The 20,663-nt window shown below is 32.3% G+C and overlaps 1 protein-coding gene across 1 annotated transcript in view; it reads right to left on the bottom strand.

Annotated features, from left to right (window-relative positions):
• Positions 1-20,663, bottom strand: part of EYS (eyes shut homolog) — a 2,025,572-nt gene that overhangs the window by 1,195,890 nt on the left and 809,019 nt on the right. Inside the window, 1 exon segment of the mRNA XM_021676159.2 lies at positions 11,177-11,322. Coding sequence (XP_021531834.2) covers positions 11,177-11,322 — 146 coding nt within the window.

Here is a 20,663-nt window from a genome sequence, read left to right as displayed (position 1 = left end):
TAATGTTATATATTCATATATGTAGTATTTTAATTTAGTGTGAACCTTATTCACAGGGTTGTAAAAATTTCTCTAGATGGTTTGCCAGAGATTCAAAAAGTCAGCATTTTAAATGTCAGAATTTTATTTCTTATTGCTTACTAATTTTTAAAATGTTTTTATTGGCAGTATGGGAAGAAAAAGAGAAAACACTTCATTAAAAACTATAGTCAACAAGCAGCTATATGTGTTAACATTTAAAAAGCTTAAATTGTATATAATTAAAAACTTACTTGAAGTGAAATATGATATTATTTAAAAATTTTTTGTATGCCTTTAATGTTCTACACACTTTTGTAAGTACTGAGATAAAACAGTGAACAAAAGAGAAAAATTCCTGTCTTCAACAGGTTTAATTCAATTAGTAAGGAAAAAAATAAATCAACAGTTATGTGATAGAATTATTGGAAAGTGCTAATTGCTAGGAAAATAATAAAAGGTAGTTGAATAGAATGACATAGAGTTATTTTTATATAATGTAGGTAGGCCTGTAAGAGAAATTTCTATATGAAGCCTGATAAAATAATACAGAAAAGCATGCTATCTGAGGGAAGAGATTCATACCAAGATAGAATAGCAGAGGCCAACTGTGGAATTGAGGGAGAAATGAGATCAGAGAGGTAGCTAGGGACTACATTATATAGGATTTAGCAGACCAAAATAAGGAGTATATGTGCTTTATTCAAGTATTATGGGAAGCTATGGAAGATTTTGAACATGGGAGTGAAGTGATATGCTTTATATTTTAAAGTGATCACTCTGGGTGCTAGACAGTAAATATGTTTTAATAAGAGAAGAGGGCAGATGGAGACAAATTAAGATGTCATATTTCAGGAAAGAGATGATGGTAGCATAGACTATGATCACTGCAATATAGGTTGTGAAAACTGGTTGAATTAAAATGTATTTTAAAGATGCAGCCAATGGGATTTGCTAATGGACTGTATGGCAGTGTGTCAGCAAAGAGTTAAGAATAACTACACAATTTTGGCCTGAGAAACTGGGTAATAATGATGCCATTCACTGGGTGGACAACACTAGGCAGAATAGAGTTGGAATAAATCCTCAGCACTGATCAGTTTGAGGTGTTATATGGATACTTGAGTGAATATTTTACTAGTGATTTGGGTATATGAGTTAGGAGTTCAGGGGAGACACAAAGATTCACAGAACATATTTGGGAATTATTCATATACTTATGGTATTTTAAAAATGGAAGAAATTCCTCAAAGAGTGAATACACCTAAAAATAGAAATAATGACGATCTAAACAATTATGGGATCCACTAATAGTAACAGAAAACGATGCAATTGATAATTGTGGGAACACTGAGTGCAAGTTTACAAGCTATTTTACATGGACAAAATGGGTAAAATGCTACTGACAATATGACTATAATGCAGAAAGAAAATTTGCCTTTGAATTTGGCAATGGAGAATAATTGGTGACCTCCAACAAGAAGAATATCATTTTAATCTTGGGAATAAAAGCATAATTGGGAGTGGAATTGAAGGACAATGGGCAGTGAGGACATGGATATTCAATACAGACAGCAGGTTTGATAATTTTTTTTAAAATACAGTAGTAATTATGTGTAAAAAGGAAATATTCAAAAATGAAATGAGAAAGATAAATACTTATTCATATGCTGAGAGTAAGTGATGTAATATGGAGGGAATAATTTATACTGAAGAAAATAAATGCAGGATAAACTTTCTTAACAATAAATGAGGCTGGGCACTGTGGCTCTAGCCTATAATCCCAGCACTTTGGGAGACTGAGGTGGGTGGATGACTTGAGGTCAGGAGTTTCAGCCTGGCCATTCCCATGAGGAAACCCCATCTTTACTAAAACTGCAAAAATTAGCTGGGCATGGTGGTGGGTGCCTATAATCCAAGCTACTTGAGAGGCTGAGGCAGGAGAATCACTTGAACCTCGGAGGCGGAGGCTGCAGTGGGCAGAGATCGCGCTGATACATTCCAGCCTAGGAGGCAAGAGTGAGACTCTGTCTTAAAAAAAAAAAAAAAAAAAACGGAGAGAGAGGAGAGAGATAAAGGAGAGAATCCATAGAGCAGAAGGGCAGTAGGGTTGACCATAGACAGGAATGTGGAAAAACAGAAAATGTAGTCTATGAATGCAGATGCATATAGATGATAGTTGTTAGTGCAAAGATAAAGAAATTTTCCTCTGATGGCTTTTATTTTCTCAGGATATAGGAAACAAAGACAGCTGAAACCTCAGTCAAAGGAGGATTTATAATGGTGTAAAAAGATACATCTAGAATGGTAGGCTAGGATACTCAGAACGTGAACTGATTCAGAAGAATTAGGATTGTCAGGCAGCACCAAGGGCCTTCTTGAGATTCATGGTCAAGAATCAAGGTAAGAACACACACTCTCTCTCTCTCACATACACACACACACACACACACGCACACACACACTGACTCTCTTCCTTTCTCTGTGTTTGTGTGTGTGTGTGTTTCTTCAAGCACATGCATTTTTTCTCTGACAAGAGTGATTTTAACAACAAGTCATGTAATCTAGGCAGGGAACATGGGAAATGAGGATTTTTTTTTTTTTTTTTTTTGAGACGGAGTTTCGCTCGTTACCCATGCTGGAGTGCAATGGCGCGATCTCGGCTCACTGCAACCTCCGCCTCCTGGGTTCAGGCAATTCTCCTGCCTCAGCCTCCTGAGTAGCTGGGATTACAGGCACGCGCCACCATGCCCAGCTAGTTTTTTGTATTAGTAGAGACGGGGTTTCACCATGTTGACCAGGATGGTCTCGATCTCTTGACCTCGTGATCCACCCGCCTCGGCCTCCCAAAGTGCTGGGATTACAGGCTTGAGCCACCGTGCCCGGCCGATTTTTTTAAATGAAAGTCATAATTGGCAATCCGAAAATAGCATTAATGAGCAATTCTTGGAGGACTTATATGTTTCCTACTCATCTCTTCAGCTAATGTCATGCCAGCCTCTTGGTCATTGTTCTCTGCTTCTTCCTTCTGCAACTTCTGTCTTCCTGGTGCTTTATTTTGCCCTGTGCTAGAAACTGCATTGATCTTTTACTCTCTAAAGTTCCACTAACACACATTTTTTTGTATTGTAGAGTTTCACTAGGGGTTTGAAGAAATAATTTAGGGCAAAGTAAAGAAAGATTAAGTTGAAATTTATATGTTGTTCTTTTAGCAATTTGTTAGCTTTTTTGAATAGAACTATCTAACTGACCCTTGGGTTCTGGCTCACCAAGTCTTGTCAAATCTCTTTTCTCACTGTGTGTGTCCTAACCTTCATCTACCCCTATCATTTCCAATGAAGAAAATTAGTATTTTGGTGGTGGTTCTCTCTTAGCCATCAACTGATATTCAAGGATTTTCTCATATTAAAGGGATACCTCTAAATAAATGGATACATAAACAAGAAAACAGCACATACGTACAGAAAAATAAAGGAAATTTTGAAAACACCGAGTCAAGGCAGGGAAAGAACCATACAAAAAGCTTTCTAAGTAATATTTTAGAGGAAACATAAGAATTGTGTTCATGAACATTGCAGAACGCACTAAAAATATTAGGTAAGATATACAGTTTGGGGAACTGAAGTAAAAGCTAATATTAACAATGTAATAGAGGCATTGGAAAAGAAGATATAAGTAAATCTTTCCTCAAATGAACAAAAACAAAAATAAAATTAGAGAGGAAAATTGATATGGTTACAATACCACTAACAGCGACTCTTGCCTAATAACATTTTTGATACAACTACGTGGGGAGGAAGGAGTAAGAAAACATATGTGGTTAGGGGGATGGTAATAAGCAAGCTAAGCTTTCATTTTCCATAGAAACAATTAGATATGTGACACATAGGGAAGAAAATTTCAAGAAATGGTAACATAATTGTGCTATTTAGAAATACAGAGGTAAGCCAACAAACATGAAAAAATGCTCATCATCACTGGTCATTAGAGAAATGCAAATCAAAACTACATTGAGATACCATCTCGCATCAGTTAGAATGGCGATCATTAAAAATCTGGAGACAACAGATGCTGGAGAGGATGTGGAGAAATAGGACACTTTTACACTGTTGATGGGAGTGTAAATAAGTTCAACCATTGTGGAAGACAGTGTGGCAATTCCTCAAGGACCTAGAAATAGAAATTCCATTTGACCCAAGGATTATAAATCGTTCTACTATAAGGACACATGCACACGAATGTTCATTGCAGCACAGTTTACAACAGCAAAGACCTGGAACCAACGCAAATGCCCATCAATGATAGACTGGACAGGGAAGATGTGGCACATATACACCATGGAATACTATGCAGCCATCCAAAACGATGAGTTTGCGTCCTTTGTAGGGACATGGATGAACCTGGAAACCATCATTCTCAGCAAACTGACACAAGAACAGAAAATCAAACACCACATGTTCTCACTCATAGGGAAGTGTTGAACAATGAGAACACATGGACACAGGGAGGGGAGTATCACACATTGGGGTCTGTCAGGGGGAAATAGGGGAGGGACAGCAGGGGGCGGGGAGTTGAGGAGAGATAAAATGGGGAGAAATGCCAGATATAGGTGATGGGGAGGAAGGTAGCAAACCACATGGCCATGTGTGTACTTATGCAACAATCTTACATGTTCTTCACATGTACCCCCAAACCTAAAATGCAATAAAAATAAAATGAAATGAAATAAAATAAAGAAATATAGAGGCAAATAGCAGAAGTAATTCAGAGTGTTGAAAGAAGTTGCTTCTGGAAGCAGGTCTGCTGTGTTTTCTATACTGGAATATTTTCCTCCCACCTCCTCACTCCTCCTTATGCAGGCAAATCGTATCTTTTCCAGAGTTGCTGCTGGTATAACACTTCTTTCTTCCTAGTGTCATTATAGAATTAGGAAGTAACTGTTAAGTGTAGTCATTGCTAAGCATTGGGCCCTCTTTACACATAGGTGGGAAAATCAAAGCATTTTGAGGAATCTGTGATCTGTAAGGACTTTAAAACTAAATTAGTCTTCGTACAGTGTTTGTTTCTTTTCTTAATACCTCAGACTGCAAGACTGCTAACTACAGTTAAAATTCTGGGGTGCTTCTCCTATTTATGATGTGATGATGCTTTTTGATACAATGTCATATAAATGCTATGAAGAGTTTAATGCCCCATAGACATATCATAGACTCCTTATCTTCTTCCTGGTCCCTATAATTATTTGTTTAAATTTTTTTCTATTCTTTTTTGTGGAAAGCTAATATCATATAAGGCAATTAGGCTATTATCTCTCATATATATAAAATACATATTTATATTTATTTATGTATAGGTGTGTGTGTATATTATATACACATACATATGTATAAGGGATGATATATACACACACACACACGTGTGTAATATATAAAATAAAGTCAGTATAAAATATATATTAGAGAGAAGTAAATGTGAGTAAATTATATTTTTATGGTCATAGCTTTCTGTTGGGACTTTAAGAGCTAAATCCTCCAACCTTTCTAGGAAGCAGTATTGTCAATCTCTAACACACTTGGCCTGAATTGATGCCTGAATCAATTTAGAATTTATTCCATGTATTGAGACACTTTGTCCATCCTGATTACTGCATGGCAAGTTCACCTTATGTCTTAGGCTAGTGCATTAATCCAGGTGCAAAAACTACCCCCTTACAACTGTATGTGAGCTGGATTTTTGTATGCTCATCATGACATTTTTTTGAAATTAAAAAGAAAGCTCATTTCTTTCAATATGAGAAGGCTAAAATAGAGTTAACTGAAAATCATACACATGAGGACAAGGTATTGTTTGTAGTGGGAGAAGACTAAGTCCTGAATGACGTACAACAAATTAACTGTGCCAACTCTACACGTCTGGAATACCATCTATTGGAAAATTCAACTTCTTATTTTAGCTACTATATTTTAATATTTTAAGTATTTTTTTTTGTTACCAAAGGTGATCTTAACTGGATGAATGTATTCAGTTATACATTTTTTATATCCTTTATAAGTATCTCCGATTACCTTAAATATTTAGTTGGAGTTTGTTAAATATCTCTCTTTACTGGAACATAAGCTCCTTTAGGGTAGGGAACCTTCTCTGTTATGTTTATCAGACTTTACTGAGAGCTTTCGACAGGGCTTGGGACTTAAGAGGCACATAAACATTTGTGAAATTAGCAAATAGAAAATGCAATTGTATTCTGCAGCCATTAGTGGTTATAACTCAATAAAATAAAATACTGGCTATTAGAATTTGCATCTGGAGAGTAAGTCTATAATACAAATCTTCAATAGAAAACTGTAAGTTTTATTCCTTCTTTGCAATTATTCCTCTCGTCATTTAAGCTGATATAAAGGCTTACTTAAACATTGTTTTAAGAAAAGCCAAGAACCGTCTATAAGCTATTTAAAAGTAATATTGATATTTGTGATTCAATGATATGCATATCAATTTTCAAAGTGCAATTTCAATATGCAAGATCCAGGTTTTGATAAAAGGGAAATGGACTTTGAAGTCTAAGTGATAAAGGCAATTTTATAATGAGGTTTTGGATTTGAGATGAGGAAGAGACAGCCTGAAAATAGAGAGCAAAGACCATGGAAAAGACCATGGACATCCAAAGTCTGTGCCAGTACACGGCACCCAAATACCAGGGATAATGTATTTCTGCATTCATATTAAACAGTGCAAAAGAGTGACAGATCTCTGAATAAAAAAGATATTCAACTTCAAAACTGATATAACAATTTTGTCTTGAAAAACTCACACATTGACTTGGCACATTGACATTTTCTTCTGTTAGATGAAATCAGACCCATACATTATATGGAATTCATTATGACAGAAATAACATATATTTTTGCACATTTGATTTGTGAAAGTGAATGTTAAATCTTGTCACATATGAGAAATGTGATTGAGCACAATTCAGCTGCCTGTTTAATGTAGCTCCTGCCTATATTAGTAGAAGATGGAAATAGTAAAGGTCATGTTAATAATGTTGCTGTCCTTGACAAAGAGAAGTGATTACTATTTACCTAAAACTAAATATAATCGAATACCAAATATTTGCTAAAGTGTTTTTTTATGACTATAGACTTATAGTTATCAAACAAAAATAAACACTAAACTCTTTGTGTTTAAATTATTGCAGATATATAATATGTAATGAGAAATTTGAAATTATCTAGCCTCATATCTTTTATTTCTCATTTAGTCATCTTTATATTCTATTTTAATACATCTTATTAAACTAGAACTGAGCTGACAAATTGTAGCAGAGTAGACTAAACTTTGATGGGGAGAAGAGATAAAATAGTGAGCAAGTAGAGTTGGGGAGTCTCCTTAGATGAAACGATAATTAAATCAGAATTTCTCAAAAACTATAATAAGTTCTGTGGATAAAATGGGTGCTATAGAAGAAAATAACAGGAGCCAAGAATCTAAGAAAAGATTCCTAGAGAAAGTTGCATCTGAGTTATGGTATGAGGATCAGTACTAGCAATAGGATAGAAGGAATATTTTAGGTAGCAGAAACAGTATGATAATAATATCTTCACAATAACCAAAAATGTACAATGGACCAATTGCCCATGTTTTACCAAACTATGCTGTTTTAAACATGTACATGTACTCAAAGCAGATTGTTTTACCTCTTATGTAGTTTGGGCATTTGGCTAAAAAAAATTCAGAAGACAGCTTCATTATCTCAAGCAGACAATAATGTAACTGATTATAGTCATATGTTTGCTATGTATATGAAACATACCCAAGAAAAAAATTTGCATCGCTTTGAAGCAAACATAATTATATTTTATTATTCTGAACTATTTAATTGTATATTCTTTCTAGATGGCACTGTTATCAAAGTTACTATTTCCAAGACTTAGGCATTTAAAGAAATATTTATACTTTCTAGTAGATATATAAATATTAAAATAGATATAAATACAAATGTAGACATAACTACGTGAATTCATATTTAAAATCCTTAAGCATAAATTCATAAACTTTTATCTATAGATTAATCGTGTCTAGTTAAGAAGAAACTTCTTGCTAAATGAGTGAATGACTATTTTAGAAAACATATAAATTTACTATTTGTATCTTTCCTAAATTTAAATCACTAATAATTATATTAAAACTCAAATTCATAAGCAAATATTCTATAGGAAAGACAGAGATGATACTGCAAATATACTGATAAACCGATGTCTTTCTTTGCTAAGATAAAATGTAAACCTTTGATCATATGCTATCACTTGTGTACTTCCTGTTTGTTAAATTCAGTCAAATCACTACATGTGTAAATTTGGACTCTATCTGTGATAGTGTTTAATTAATACTACCCTAGATAAATTAATTATAGAATGGCTTTAAATAATCAACTTTACAAATGTTAATTATCTTTTTTCAATTCTAGATATCACAAATCTACATAATAAGAACCATGTCAGCCTTGATCATCACAAAATCTCAACAGCTAATAGAATACAAAGCATAGAATAAAGAAGTGTTGAGTTAATCAATGACACCCTGTGTACATATTGTTTAATGTGTTCCTCAAAAAATACTCTGATTTAGAGAATTAAAAATCATAAACTTTCTTGGTCAGAGCCTTGAAAAATATATATCCTTAATAACTTGGTTAAGGATATTCATAGGTACAGGCAAAGCTAAATTTTTTTGAATAATATATTTGGTTACCAGATTTTAACACTTTTAATATTGTATTTAATGTTCTTTTTCTCTTTCTTCTATGTCACTAACACCATTTCATTCAAATGTTACTTTGATGGAGAAAAACTAGAGTAGAAATAAAACTGGGATAGAAAGGAATGTGTATTTTGGTCCTGGCTCTGTCACTACCAGATGTATGATCTTGAAAAACATACAAAGGTATAATGTCCTTGTGTTTTAAAGTTCAAGGTTCTCTAAGTAAAACCCTGCAGTGTCATTACTCTCTTGAAATGGAATAACATAAATATGAACAGATTTAAACATCTCACAAAATAGTATACTTTAGGAATCTTGAAAAAAAGATTTTCAGAGGAAGCTAAGAAAAATAAATGTTTTAAGTGTCTAAGAATAACAAAAAGCTTTATATTTTCATGTATGAAAGAGAAGGTCAATTTGAATGTAAAGAGAGCATGTACCGAAAAACCAAAACATGTAACTCTCTTGAGGCGCATAACTTATTTTTGAATTTCCAGTCATATATCATTTGAAACCAAACTGTAACCCATATTTCATAATATTTTTTCTTCCTGTCTTCAAATGTAAATTCTGAAAGTACGCTTTTAATTTCTTACCTTCCACTTAACCTAAACATGGACATGTGAGCCAGTTTTGCTCAAGGAGATATTAACAGGTTTTGATTGTTATTTTTAAAAGGTTCTCCTTATAGAAAGACTCAAAGACAGTTGGCAACACTCTTCTCCCTTGACTCAAGTATAGAAACAATGACTTAAGTCATCGCAGCAGCAATTCTGAATGCATGAGCCTATAATCATGAATTAAAGACTAACAAAACCATAATCCCAGTCTGGTACTGTCAACTCACTGGACCAACACCAGTAGCTGTTTACCTACAGAATTCTTATTAAGAAAAAATGAACCCTCTTTATTAAGGCCAATAGTTAACTGAGTTTTCTTTTACTTCTAGCTGTACCAATACACAAACATATATTAAAACATCTTAAATCATGTGCCACAGGTAACATCCTAGATAACATCATCTTAAAACAATGCGAAGTACCATATTTTGAAATGAAATTAGAGAAATTACCAAAAGAAAAATAGAGAACATGTTACTTTCAAATGTTAAGATATATTTAAAATATCAGAGCAAGGTGTTATAACAACTTGACAAAAAGTGTTTCTCAGTCATGTCAAGCTCAGTGTGTTGTTTATTTTAACACTATCAGCAGCAGTAACAAGGTGAATGGTATTGCTAAGTGGATATGGTTCTACATTGATATCTCCATAATTTTGAAGATAACAGGCAATGTGAAACTTAGAAAGTATACTGTTTTATAGCAGAAATTTAATGTTTCTTTTGTATTATTTGTAACAAACTTTGTAGATAATGAAAATTTTTTAGGAAGTATCAACTTAATCTGATAGTTTCTGTGTATATAAGATTTGTTACCAAGATAACCTCTGAAGTCATCAAGGTTTCCCAGGAAAGACATCTGCATATTTCTTTTTAAGGTCACATAACTTTCTCACAGATTTTGATTACTTATTCTCTGGAAATACTTCTAGTTCCTTACCATTTTTGCTTGCCAATATAATTACCATTTGTCTAGTATTTTTTTTAACCCCTGCTGGCAGAGAACCTAATATTAGATGTATTTAACTACTTATCCCTCAAGACAAAAATCCATATGATTTTAGTGCTGCACAAATCAGATGTTAATAAACTGAGATTTGAGATTTAAATATATTATTTTAATCTCTGTGGAAATTGTGTGAAAAAAATATGAAGCAAAATGACACAAAAACTATATTACTACTAGACCCATATTAATACTAATATGTCAAAACTAAAATAATATAGCTTTTGGTATTTTGTAAATGCAATTTCTGACCAGAAATTTAGAAGCCTAATGCCTCTACCTTCTTTAAGTTCCTAGATGACTTTTGCCTTTATGTTAAAATAAAATTTACATCGTTAAATAATTGATATTGACAGATAATGCCGATCTTTTTTTGCTTACATTTTAAACTCACAAGGGCTCTCTTTTTTATGTAAATGTTTTAAATGCTAAACATATTTTAGAAGTGACAGTGTATAACATATAATAATGTTATTTCTATTAGGTTATCCATACAGAAATACTTTTACCTATAGTATAGCCATGCAAACATACTAAAGCTATGAAAAAGATAAAAGGTAAGGTAACTTAAAATCTAATCTTAGAATATAATAAATTGAACGTAAAATACATAATTTTACTTATTAATTTATTTAACAAGAGACAAAGTATCTCTTGGCATTTTTTCCCTGTTTTCATCTGGCAGGTTATTTCAGGCTGGAGTACAAATATGAGGTTGCCATTTGCTTAGAGACAGCAATATGTTGCTGCATGTGTGGCAGATATGGGTTTACCTGTATAACCAGGGGCACAGAGGCAGTTGTATCCATCAGTTCTGTAGACACAATTTTCTTCATCTAGACAAGGTGATGTTTTACATTTATTTACATCAAGTTCACAGAATGGTCCATGGTACCCAGGTTCACAATTACATAAAAATCTGGAGAAAAGTAGAAAAATGAGAAATAGTTATGTAACAATGATAATTGATTATATATGATTCATATTTGTATTATAAATTGAAGACATTTGACTTAATTGAAATGCTTATATATTTCATTTTTTCTTTGAAAATATATAGCAATTCTCCTTTCAAATTTTTCTTCTGCTCAAATGTTATGTGTGAAATTTTGAAAAAGAATGTGTGAGATCATACAATGTATATGGTAGAGCAGGTCATATATGGTAGAGCAGGGAGTTGAATTCAGGCAGTCTGACTCTTAACAATTTAAAACCCAATTATTGATTTTTACTTAAATATGCTCTAGAAGTCCTTTCTGAGTGTCTTATCAGATAATAAAGTAAAATTCCATTACCTGATATTAAATGAAAAAAAATAAAAAAGAAAAAGGATGTGTTGGGTAATTACCGTAACCTAATAAATACTAGTATTAAAATATAGAAACAATTTCCAAAAGAGAAATTAAACTGATAGAAATTGTATACTTAGCAAAAATATCTCTTCATAGATTTTCCTTTTAGAAGTCTAGATAAAGAAGCTTCAGTAACTTTTCTTAAAATGTTTTTGAGCCAGGTTTTTATTTAGATTTTCTGAGGAAACTCTTCCTAATTAACTTCATTCATCATTTTATAACTACAGAAGTCTAACATTCCCCATGCTCCTCTTTTACTTCTTCAACCCACATTAACTGTCGGACATTAGTCATGTACCCATATTCAAGTGTAAATGAAATTTGAGCTTGCTTTTCAAAGTCTCAGGAACAGGATGGAAATACAGACATGTAAACATTACAGTAAATACATGTCAATAGAGACAGGTCTCGTGAAAGCACAGCTAACTACTAGAGAGGAGGTGACTGAAAAAGTCTTACTTAGTATTAATAAAGAAAGTGGGATAAGTGTTTTAAAATTCTGCATATGAGTGAAAACATGTAGTATTTGTCTTTCAGTGCCAGGCATATTGAATTTATAATAATGTCTTTCAGGTTCATGTATGTCATTACAAATAACAGGACCTCATTCTTTTTTTATGGCTGAAGAATATTTCATTGTTTATATATAGCACATATTTTTTTTTCCATCCATCCCTTAAGTAAAATATACCGGACAGTAGGGGAGAGTAGATAGGAAAGGTTGATTGATGGGTACAAAGTTACAATGAAAAAGAAAGAGTAAATTTGGTGTCCTATTGAACAGTACAATGACTATAGTAAACAGAAAGATATTGTATATTCAAAGTAACTAGAAAAGAAAATTTTGAGTGTTTGCACCACTCAAAAATTAGGGTATGCTAATTATCCTGATTTGTTCACTACAAATGAATGAACAAATGTACTGTAATATATTATGTAGCATAATGATACAATGTATTTATGTATCAAAACAACACAATAAAATAACATGAATATTACAATTATTATGTATAAATTAAAAATAAAATTGTTAGAAAGAATAAGGGCTCTTTGTATCAGTTGGACACAAGGCATTAAAATTTGATGTGCAATGGCATACTGGGTAAACAAGAACAGTATTTCCTAAGAGCTCTTCATGCGACTAGGGAATTGACTATAATCATTTTTTAAAATAGCACTAATCCAATTACTAGCTTTTTGAATTTTTGTTCAAATAGTCAAACTTTTTTCCTCCATCTTATCCATTTTGCAAGTATCTCCCCATCTAGTGAGAAGTAATATAATGAATCTACTAAATGCTTTACTAAAATCAAGAAATGTTAGTTAGTAAGACCATATTTGATTGCTATTTTGTGTTCTCACTGAATTAATACTTATTCCAAGGAATAACAGAATAGATAGGAAATGAATACAGAATTATCAGAAGTAGCAGTGAAAAGAATCTTAAGAAATAATTTTTTTCATATTGACACATTTTAAAATGTTATATTACTATAAAAACTACTTTCATTTCAACTTATGTATTTCATGTATATATGGCAATTCTATTACATTTGTAGAAGTTTCAGAATCTACTTTCTAGTTTGAAATATTGAATACTAGAAAATTATTTTGGGATATTTTGCTTTTTCAATGATTTATGATAATTACCAGATTGTTTCAAATTTTTCTAAATAATAGTTTACTCATTTAATTTATAGAAATCTCTCATTGTGAAAATCAGAAAAATCATAACATCCCTTGTCTTTTGCCACCCAAAGTTTGTTTTCTATTAATACAAATGATTCTTTAGTGGCTTCATGATCAGTCAGCACCCAAGTACCGTAAAATGTGGAAGTCTGAACCAACTTAAAACAGGAGATGCTCTTCATTAGTGATTCTTGTTTGAGTCCATTTTCTCCATGCTATTTGCCAAATGGTGCTTTTCTAACACCTTTGTTCTTCATTTACTAGTTGACATTCTACTTTTAGAAACATTATCTTCATTTATTCATTTTTTATTCAACTATTTTGTATCAATATGGACTCATGGATTTTTATTTTCTCAATGGATCAAATATATAATGATTGCCATTTGTTTAAATGTTAAGTTGTCCGAGATTTGGCTAAGGGAACCTCCTCATCTGGCTTCTCTTTTCTTTTGACACATCTTCACCATTCTTTGAACATTCCCACTTTCCAGCACAAGATGTTACAAGTCTATCTTAATATATTCTCTGTCCTATATCTGGCATCAGCCACTTTTTTTCCAGGAGGCCTGGTTTCTTTAAGTGAACGATATTACTTAGAAATTAAATTACTGATATGTACATCACTATATGTACGTATAAATATAGTTATATGTATGGATACATGGTCATATACATGTACACATATAGTATGTATATAACCGTTTTTGTATACATATATAGTCTATCTCTGTAATTTTGTGCATGTTTGTGTATGTGTGTGTTTTAAACACATACAAATGACTGCATGAGCTCCTACCAAACGCTCCACTCATAATTTAATACAATTGGGTTTATTTTAATCCAGTCTCTTTCTTTATCTGAAATTCCTTTTCCAAATAGTGAGAAACATGATTTTCATCATCTTAAACATACTCACTTGTTTTATAAGCAAATGTGAAATTTTTGTGAATTGTCTTTTTGTCATGATGAAGATGTAGGTTTTGTTGAGTGTTAATTTTTCTTTGTCTGTATAGTTATCTTAAAGATATATGAAGAGATTCAGATTTTCTCACCTACCCAGAATTCTTGTTTTTTTTTAATTATAAATTCCTTTTTAATTTTTCCTTTTGAACCCTTAATTTTTTACTAAATGTTATATTCATTTTTTTGCTTCCATGTCCATCTTTCAAATGTATTTGCCCTTATTTAAAATAAACTTCTCAAAAATTTCATGCAACTTCTTTGATGAATCTCAAATACATAACTTACTCTTCTGATTTTGAAGGTGAAGTTACATAGTAAATACAAATATATGTACTATCACAAATCTTATGGAAGTTTATTTTTCTAAAGTTTTTGGGATACAGATAACTATGTGAAGAATTATTTTTAATGATATGAATCATAATAATCCTTTCTTCCAAGAATGCTTTGCTTCTATTTCAATAACCTCTGTTTGCTTTTTTATTTCAATCAAGCCCATTATTAAGTTTTCTCATTTTCTAAACTACTCCTGAAATCTGAACTTTCCAACATTGCAAAAATAGGCTTTACTTTTACATAAAATTCATTCCAAGTATTATTAAATTTCAAGAATCTGTTAAACCACAGATGCTTGATCAACTGGAATGTTGGGGTCCCTGCTATAATAATGATGCCAAAAGGCCCTGGGATTCTAGAGTCCATTTGGAAGTGTTCTAAATGGCATCTAAAATTTTGTAGAGATCAAAAAGAATAAAAAAAACAGACCCACTATTAGCAGCAGCCCTGGTGAAACAAATTGTTTACAGGAAATATTCAACTTACATTTCTTATTTTCCATCATGCTAAACAATATGAGGGCAAATTTGTGTGAAAATAACATTTTATTCTAGAACACAGCATCTACCTTTAATCCTTGTGTCTCCCCTTTCCCAGAAAAATTTAAATGTTTTTATTTTCTCTTTCTCCTTTCCTCCCTCAACCTGTCACTCCTTGCCCCCACTCTCTTCCTGCTTCCTGTCTCTAATAAGAAAGGCAAGCACAAAGCTGAGCATTCAGGACTTTTTTACTCTGTACTTAACATTGGCCCTTTGAAACATTAAAAAAAATAAAAGTGCATAGGGTATATCCGAAAGTATCCTCATCAAATTTTTCCCCCTATTGGCTTCTGGCTATAGTATGCAATTCGTTCAGCTTTGGTATAATTTTCCTTTCACTACTGCTCAGGATCCCTTTATGTTGACCACCTCTAATGAGGCTAGAGAAAAATTAAAAGTGAACCTGATTTTTAGTAATGTCTTAAGTGATCTAGTCAAATATATAGCAAGTATTGAGTTTTATATTAAAGGTTCCTAAAACATGCCTTCCTTTGATAAAACTCAATTTTAATAACTTTTAAAATACACATATGTAATAATATCTTTCAACTTGAGAGAACAATTAAGTTCTCTCCATGAAATACATATTTTGATGAAATAAAAATATCTCATTTAAATGAAAAGTTTTGACTTCAAAAGTTTTAGTAGAATTAAACTTATATTGTCAAAGTATTGAAATTAAAATTATTTTTATTTGATACTTTTTCAATCACTAGGATGCACTTGAATGGTGACTTTTGAAGAAAATTAAACATATTAAAATAGAGATAAGGAAGAGTAACTATAATTTGCATAAAATGATATTGCCAAAATAGAAAAAGATGGAAAAATGAAACATAATCACAAGAATTTATAGCCCCAAAATAAGCTATCCTTACATTTTATTTACTTTATTGTTTTATAGTTTTTCTTTTATTGCAAAATCAGAGAGGAGTAAGTAGATGAATTGTTTTTATGCTTCTGAAGAATTATTTTAAAATATAATTATTAAATAGATTGACCAGTATTACAAAATCCAAATGTAGCATAGAATTTTTTAAATGAGGGTTTTGATTTAAAAATGTATCTGTAATATTAGATCATACTTCTTTCAGCAGATATTTTTTAAAAGTTTATATTCAAAAGAAGAAAATGAAACTATATTTTAAAAAGTGTCACTGGTGAAACTTTCTGATAAGGACTTTTCAGCCTATGCTATAAAGCAATTCAAATCTTGAAAGAATTTATAATATATTTTAAGGTATTTCTACTTTTTTCTTGTAATAGTATACCTGCATTCATGAACCACAGTTCTTTACAATTAATGACAATTATTATTTAGAACATGAATAATCTAGTTTATATTTGCCACATGTCATTATTGTGTTATATATAAATATATGTATATATTATTATACTTGCAACATGTCTTCATATGTTTTTATTATAATTTCATGCAGCGTAAATTTGATTTGAAACAGTGGTGTTATAGTAAAATCTCTGGTACAATTAACAGTATTTGGATCGATGACTGTTTCTAGGCAAACAATTGTAGAAGAGTATACAGAGATTTTTCTTTTGGTTAAATGCATATCAACCAATCACTTTTAAACTTGTAACAGTGAAGAATTACTAAACTCATGAATATCATAAACTAAATGGTCACAATATGCTTGTTGATAATGATCTGGCTATGATCATCACATCAGCCAAGTACTTGGAAAATTTTCTTCTCATATATTCCTTCAATGGACTAGCCACTGTTACTGTAATTATTCTCGTTAATTCTATTTAGTTGTAAATTTTCAGTAGATGGATACTATTGAGAGTGATGTAAGTGAACTAGTGGCAATGACTTGAAAATACATTAGTTGTACTGGATAATATATGCTATCAAGTGTCAGAAAAAATGTCAATTCCAGTGTTCACTTCTGCAATGTATTTGTATATTAATTGGGGCTGTCATTGGTGTGCCATTATATCTCAGCAAACTTAACTTTAAATCACATTATTAAAGGTAAGTCTTAATTGTTGCAGGCCACAGTTTCAATAACCATAAGAGAGAATAGATTAAAAACATGAATGCAACCATGAGGCATATATGTAGTAACTACTGTTTTTAATATGTTTTTGTGTTTATGTGTCTACAGTTTAATTTACTTTGTACTAACTATAAAATTTTTGGTTTTAAGTGAGTTGATAGATTGCTTACAATATTTTTAATGAGTACTTTATCAACAGATTAAAACTTTTTTTATAAAATAAAACTAACTTTCTTCAAGAAGAGATAAGAATTAAATGTGACTGCCTCATTTTCAGCTGCTAATTGATTTTTAATCTTTGAAGGATTTTAATTCATTGAAAATGGCTTTTATTATAATAATTTACACCAGGTAATTTTCTAAGAATAAAATAACCAACACTTGTATGTCTGTCACCCATATTTAACTCATCTTAGTATTTCATGTTGCCGAAAATTTGTTAAGGAACATAAAACATATTTGATCTGTCATATATATATACATATATATATATATATATATATATATAATATATCTGAGATCTGTCATATGTATGCACACACATACATATATTTCATACACACATATATGTATGAAACTTCAATTAATTATCTTCCATTCCTCTCTACCAGGAGAAAATCTCTACTCTTAAGAGAGGAGCATCACACACTGGGGTCCTTTGTGGGGTGGCTAGTGGGAGGGAGGGTGAGGAGAAATTTCAGGTATAGGTGATGGGGGGGATGGAGGCAGCAAACCACGTTGCCATGAATGTACCTATGTGTCAATCTTGCATGAGCTTCACATGTATCCCAGAATCTAAAGTACAATAAAAAAAAGATGGTATGTATTTTTCAAAATATGTTGTAATACTTCATTAAATATGAGTTACATATCATTTTATTCTGAGACTTATTTTTTTACTCAATCGTACATTTTAATATTTAAGTGATACACATTTCTATAATTTATTCACAGTAAGTAATGTATAGTTGCTTATGATTATATCACACTGTATTTGTTTTGATTGTTTTCTAATGTTTACCAATATAAAGATATTGCAAAGGCATCACCTTGTTCATATATCCTTGTAAACATATAGGCAAGATTTTCTCTAGGGCATGAACATGTTGACATTTAAAAACACTTTTCCCAAAATAGCTCTTCACCTTTCCATGAGCAGTGTATAAGATTTTCCTTGGAAACATATTTAAAAATCTCACTTTATTTCAGGTTTACTTACTTTGCTTTCTGTTCACTTATTTTTCCTCTTCCCTAAGTTACTTGTTCATATTGTTTCTCTATTTTTCTTATATCCTCTTAACTTTATACCAAGCCAATACATAGTGGACAGTTTTTGCAGGCTTCTACACAGTTCCTCAAACACATGTCAGAGGAAATCTCCTATGGTCCCAACTGCCCAACTACAGACTGAAAAGATGAAAGGCTATGGGGTTGACTGCAATTTTTCCTTTAATTCTTTACCACTCTTCTTCCTGGCCAGAACTTCAACATGGACAGAGAACGGGTTTTGTTTGTTTGTTTTGTTTTGTTTTCCTTGCCCCATACTTTAAAGCTTGCCCATAATTCCTTTTTCTCGGACAGTTATCTATAAGTAAAAGTGGAAGGGTGCTGCTACTTTAAAGCCTATGGCTTAAGAGCCTTTGCATGTTTCTGCTAGTCTGTTGAAACTCTGACACTCCTTGAGAAGAACAGGCTAGTCCAAAGAGGATGAGAGACATTAGGAGGAGAGCCATTACAGGTGACACAGGGAGAGACCCACAAAAACGCTCCACATCTCATCTGTGTTGCAGAGAAACACAGATGAATCCATCCCATATTGGTCAAATTACAGAATAACACAGATGTGGAAGGTGTGAAATAATAATAAATGAGTGTTATTTTTAACCATTAAGTTTTCAGTTTCTTTTCAAAGTAAAAACAGCCAAACCAACACAATTTATATTATAAATGTCAAGGAGTTTAGATCTACTATAGACCCAAGACAGTTATACCTAAAGAACTTGGCTCTAAATTTACTTTAATTTCCCTTAATAATAGAGGCAATATCTCTCCTATGTCTTAGGGAACTTGTTCCCTTTATAAAAACCTTCCTTGGCCAGGTGCAGTGGGTCATGCCTGTAATCCCAGCACTTTGGGAGGCTGAGGCAGGCAGATCACCTGAGGTTGGGAGTTTGTGACCAGGCTGACCAGAGATGGAGAAACCTATCTCTACTAAAAATACAAAATTAGCTGGGCATGGTGGTGCATGCCTGTAATCCCATCTACTCGGGAGACTGAGGCAGGAGAATCGCTTGAACCGAGGAGGCGGTGTGGAGAGCTTAGATGGCGCCATTGCACTCCAGCCTGGGCAAGAAGAGCAAAATTCTGTCTAAAACCAAACCAAATCAAACCAAAACAAACCAAAAAACCCTCTAACTTCAGCTGTAAGAGTTGGCTTATGATCTGCCAGTTTTTTTCATTTTTGTTTATTTTTTTTGAAATGCATCCCCCAACATTTCTCATTGGTTCCAGTCCATAAAAAGAATTAGCTTTCACCATTGCTGATGAGGTTAAAAAACAAACAAACAAACAAAAAAAAACACCCTGGCCGCAGATAGTCTATACACTGAAAGAGACATAACCTCATGAATCCATATTGTCACAAACCTGGAGAATATGTGTCAAATTAAATCTACAGTAGTCAGACAAGAGTAGAATACATATGACTTGTATAAGTTGAATTTTTTATGGGGTAAAGAGAGAAGACTTAAAAAGTTAATATGAGTATCTGGGTACAGTGTTAACTAGGCTGTTTAAAGACAAAGCTTAAGTTAATAATGTAGAAATTTCAGAGGTTTCATGGTATATATTAGAGGTAACAATTTATAGACTCTGTTATGGAAATGTTTTGATATACCTATTATGTGTGAATTGATAATTTACCCCTAATTTCTATTCTCAGGGAGTATAGCGAGGACCTTCCAAACTCCCAGGAAGAAACTTCATTTACCCCAGAGAGTCCTGCATTTACCAAAGATTAAAACCGAGTTGGTGAAGGAGCACTGGTGTTCTTCATGAGCTCTGTGATGGTAGTCTTTTACAGCCTGGAGATGACAGTGCTGGATGTTGCCATAGAATTAGGTTTCATAATAATAATTAAAATAGATCTAAGAATGCATAAAGACTAGTGGATATGATTGACAATCAGATGTAAGCATATAAATCAGAGAAACAGAGTGGACATCAATGGACTGATTCAAAGATATTTATGGCAGAGGCTAAGTGACAGTGGTTTTAGAAATTAAATAGATCAACAGTTTATTTATGGTCCTGCCTTAGGTATATAGAACAAAATGTATACTCTGGAGGACAGAGACAC

This window comes from Aotus nancymaae, unplaced genomic scaffold (assembly GCF_030222135.1).
Source record: "Aotus nancymaae isolate 86718 unplaced genomic scaffold, 86718_ANA_hifiasm-v0.15.2.pri h1tg000040l, whole genome shotgun sequence".
In the NCBI taxonomy this organism is placed as follows: domain Eukaryota; kingdom Metazoa; phylum Chordata; class Mammalia; order Primates; family Aotidae; genus Aotus; species Aotus nancymaae.
Note: the sequence above shows the minus strand (reverse complement) of the source record. Positions and strands in the feature narration are given on the sequence as shown.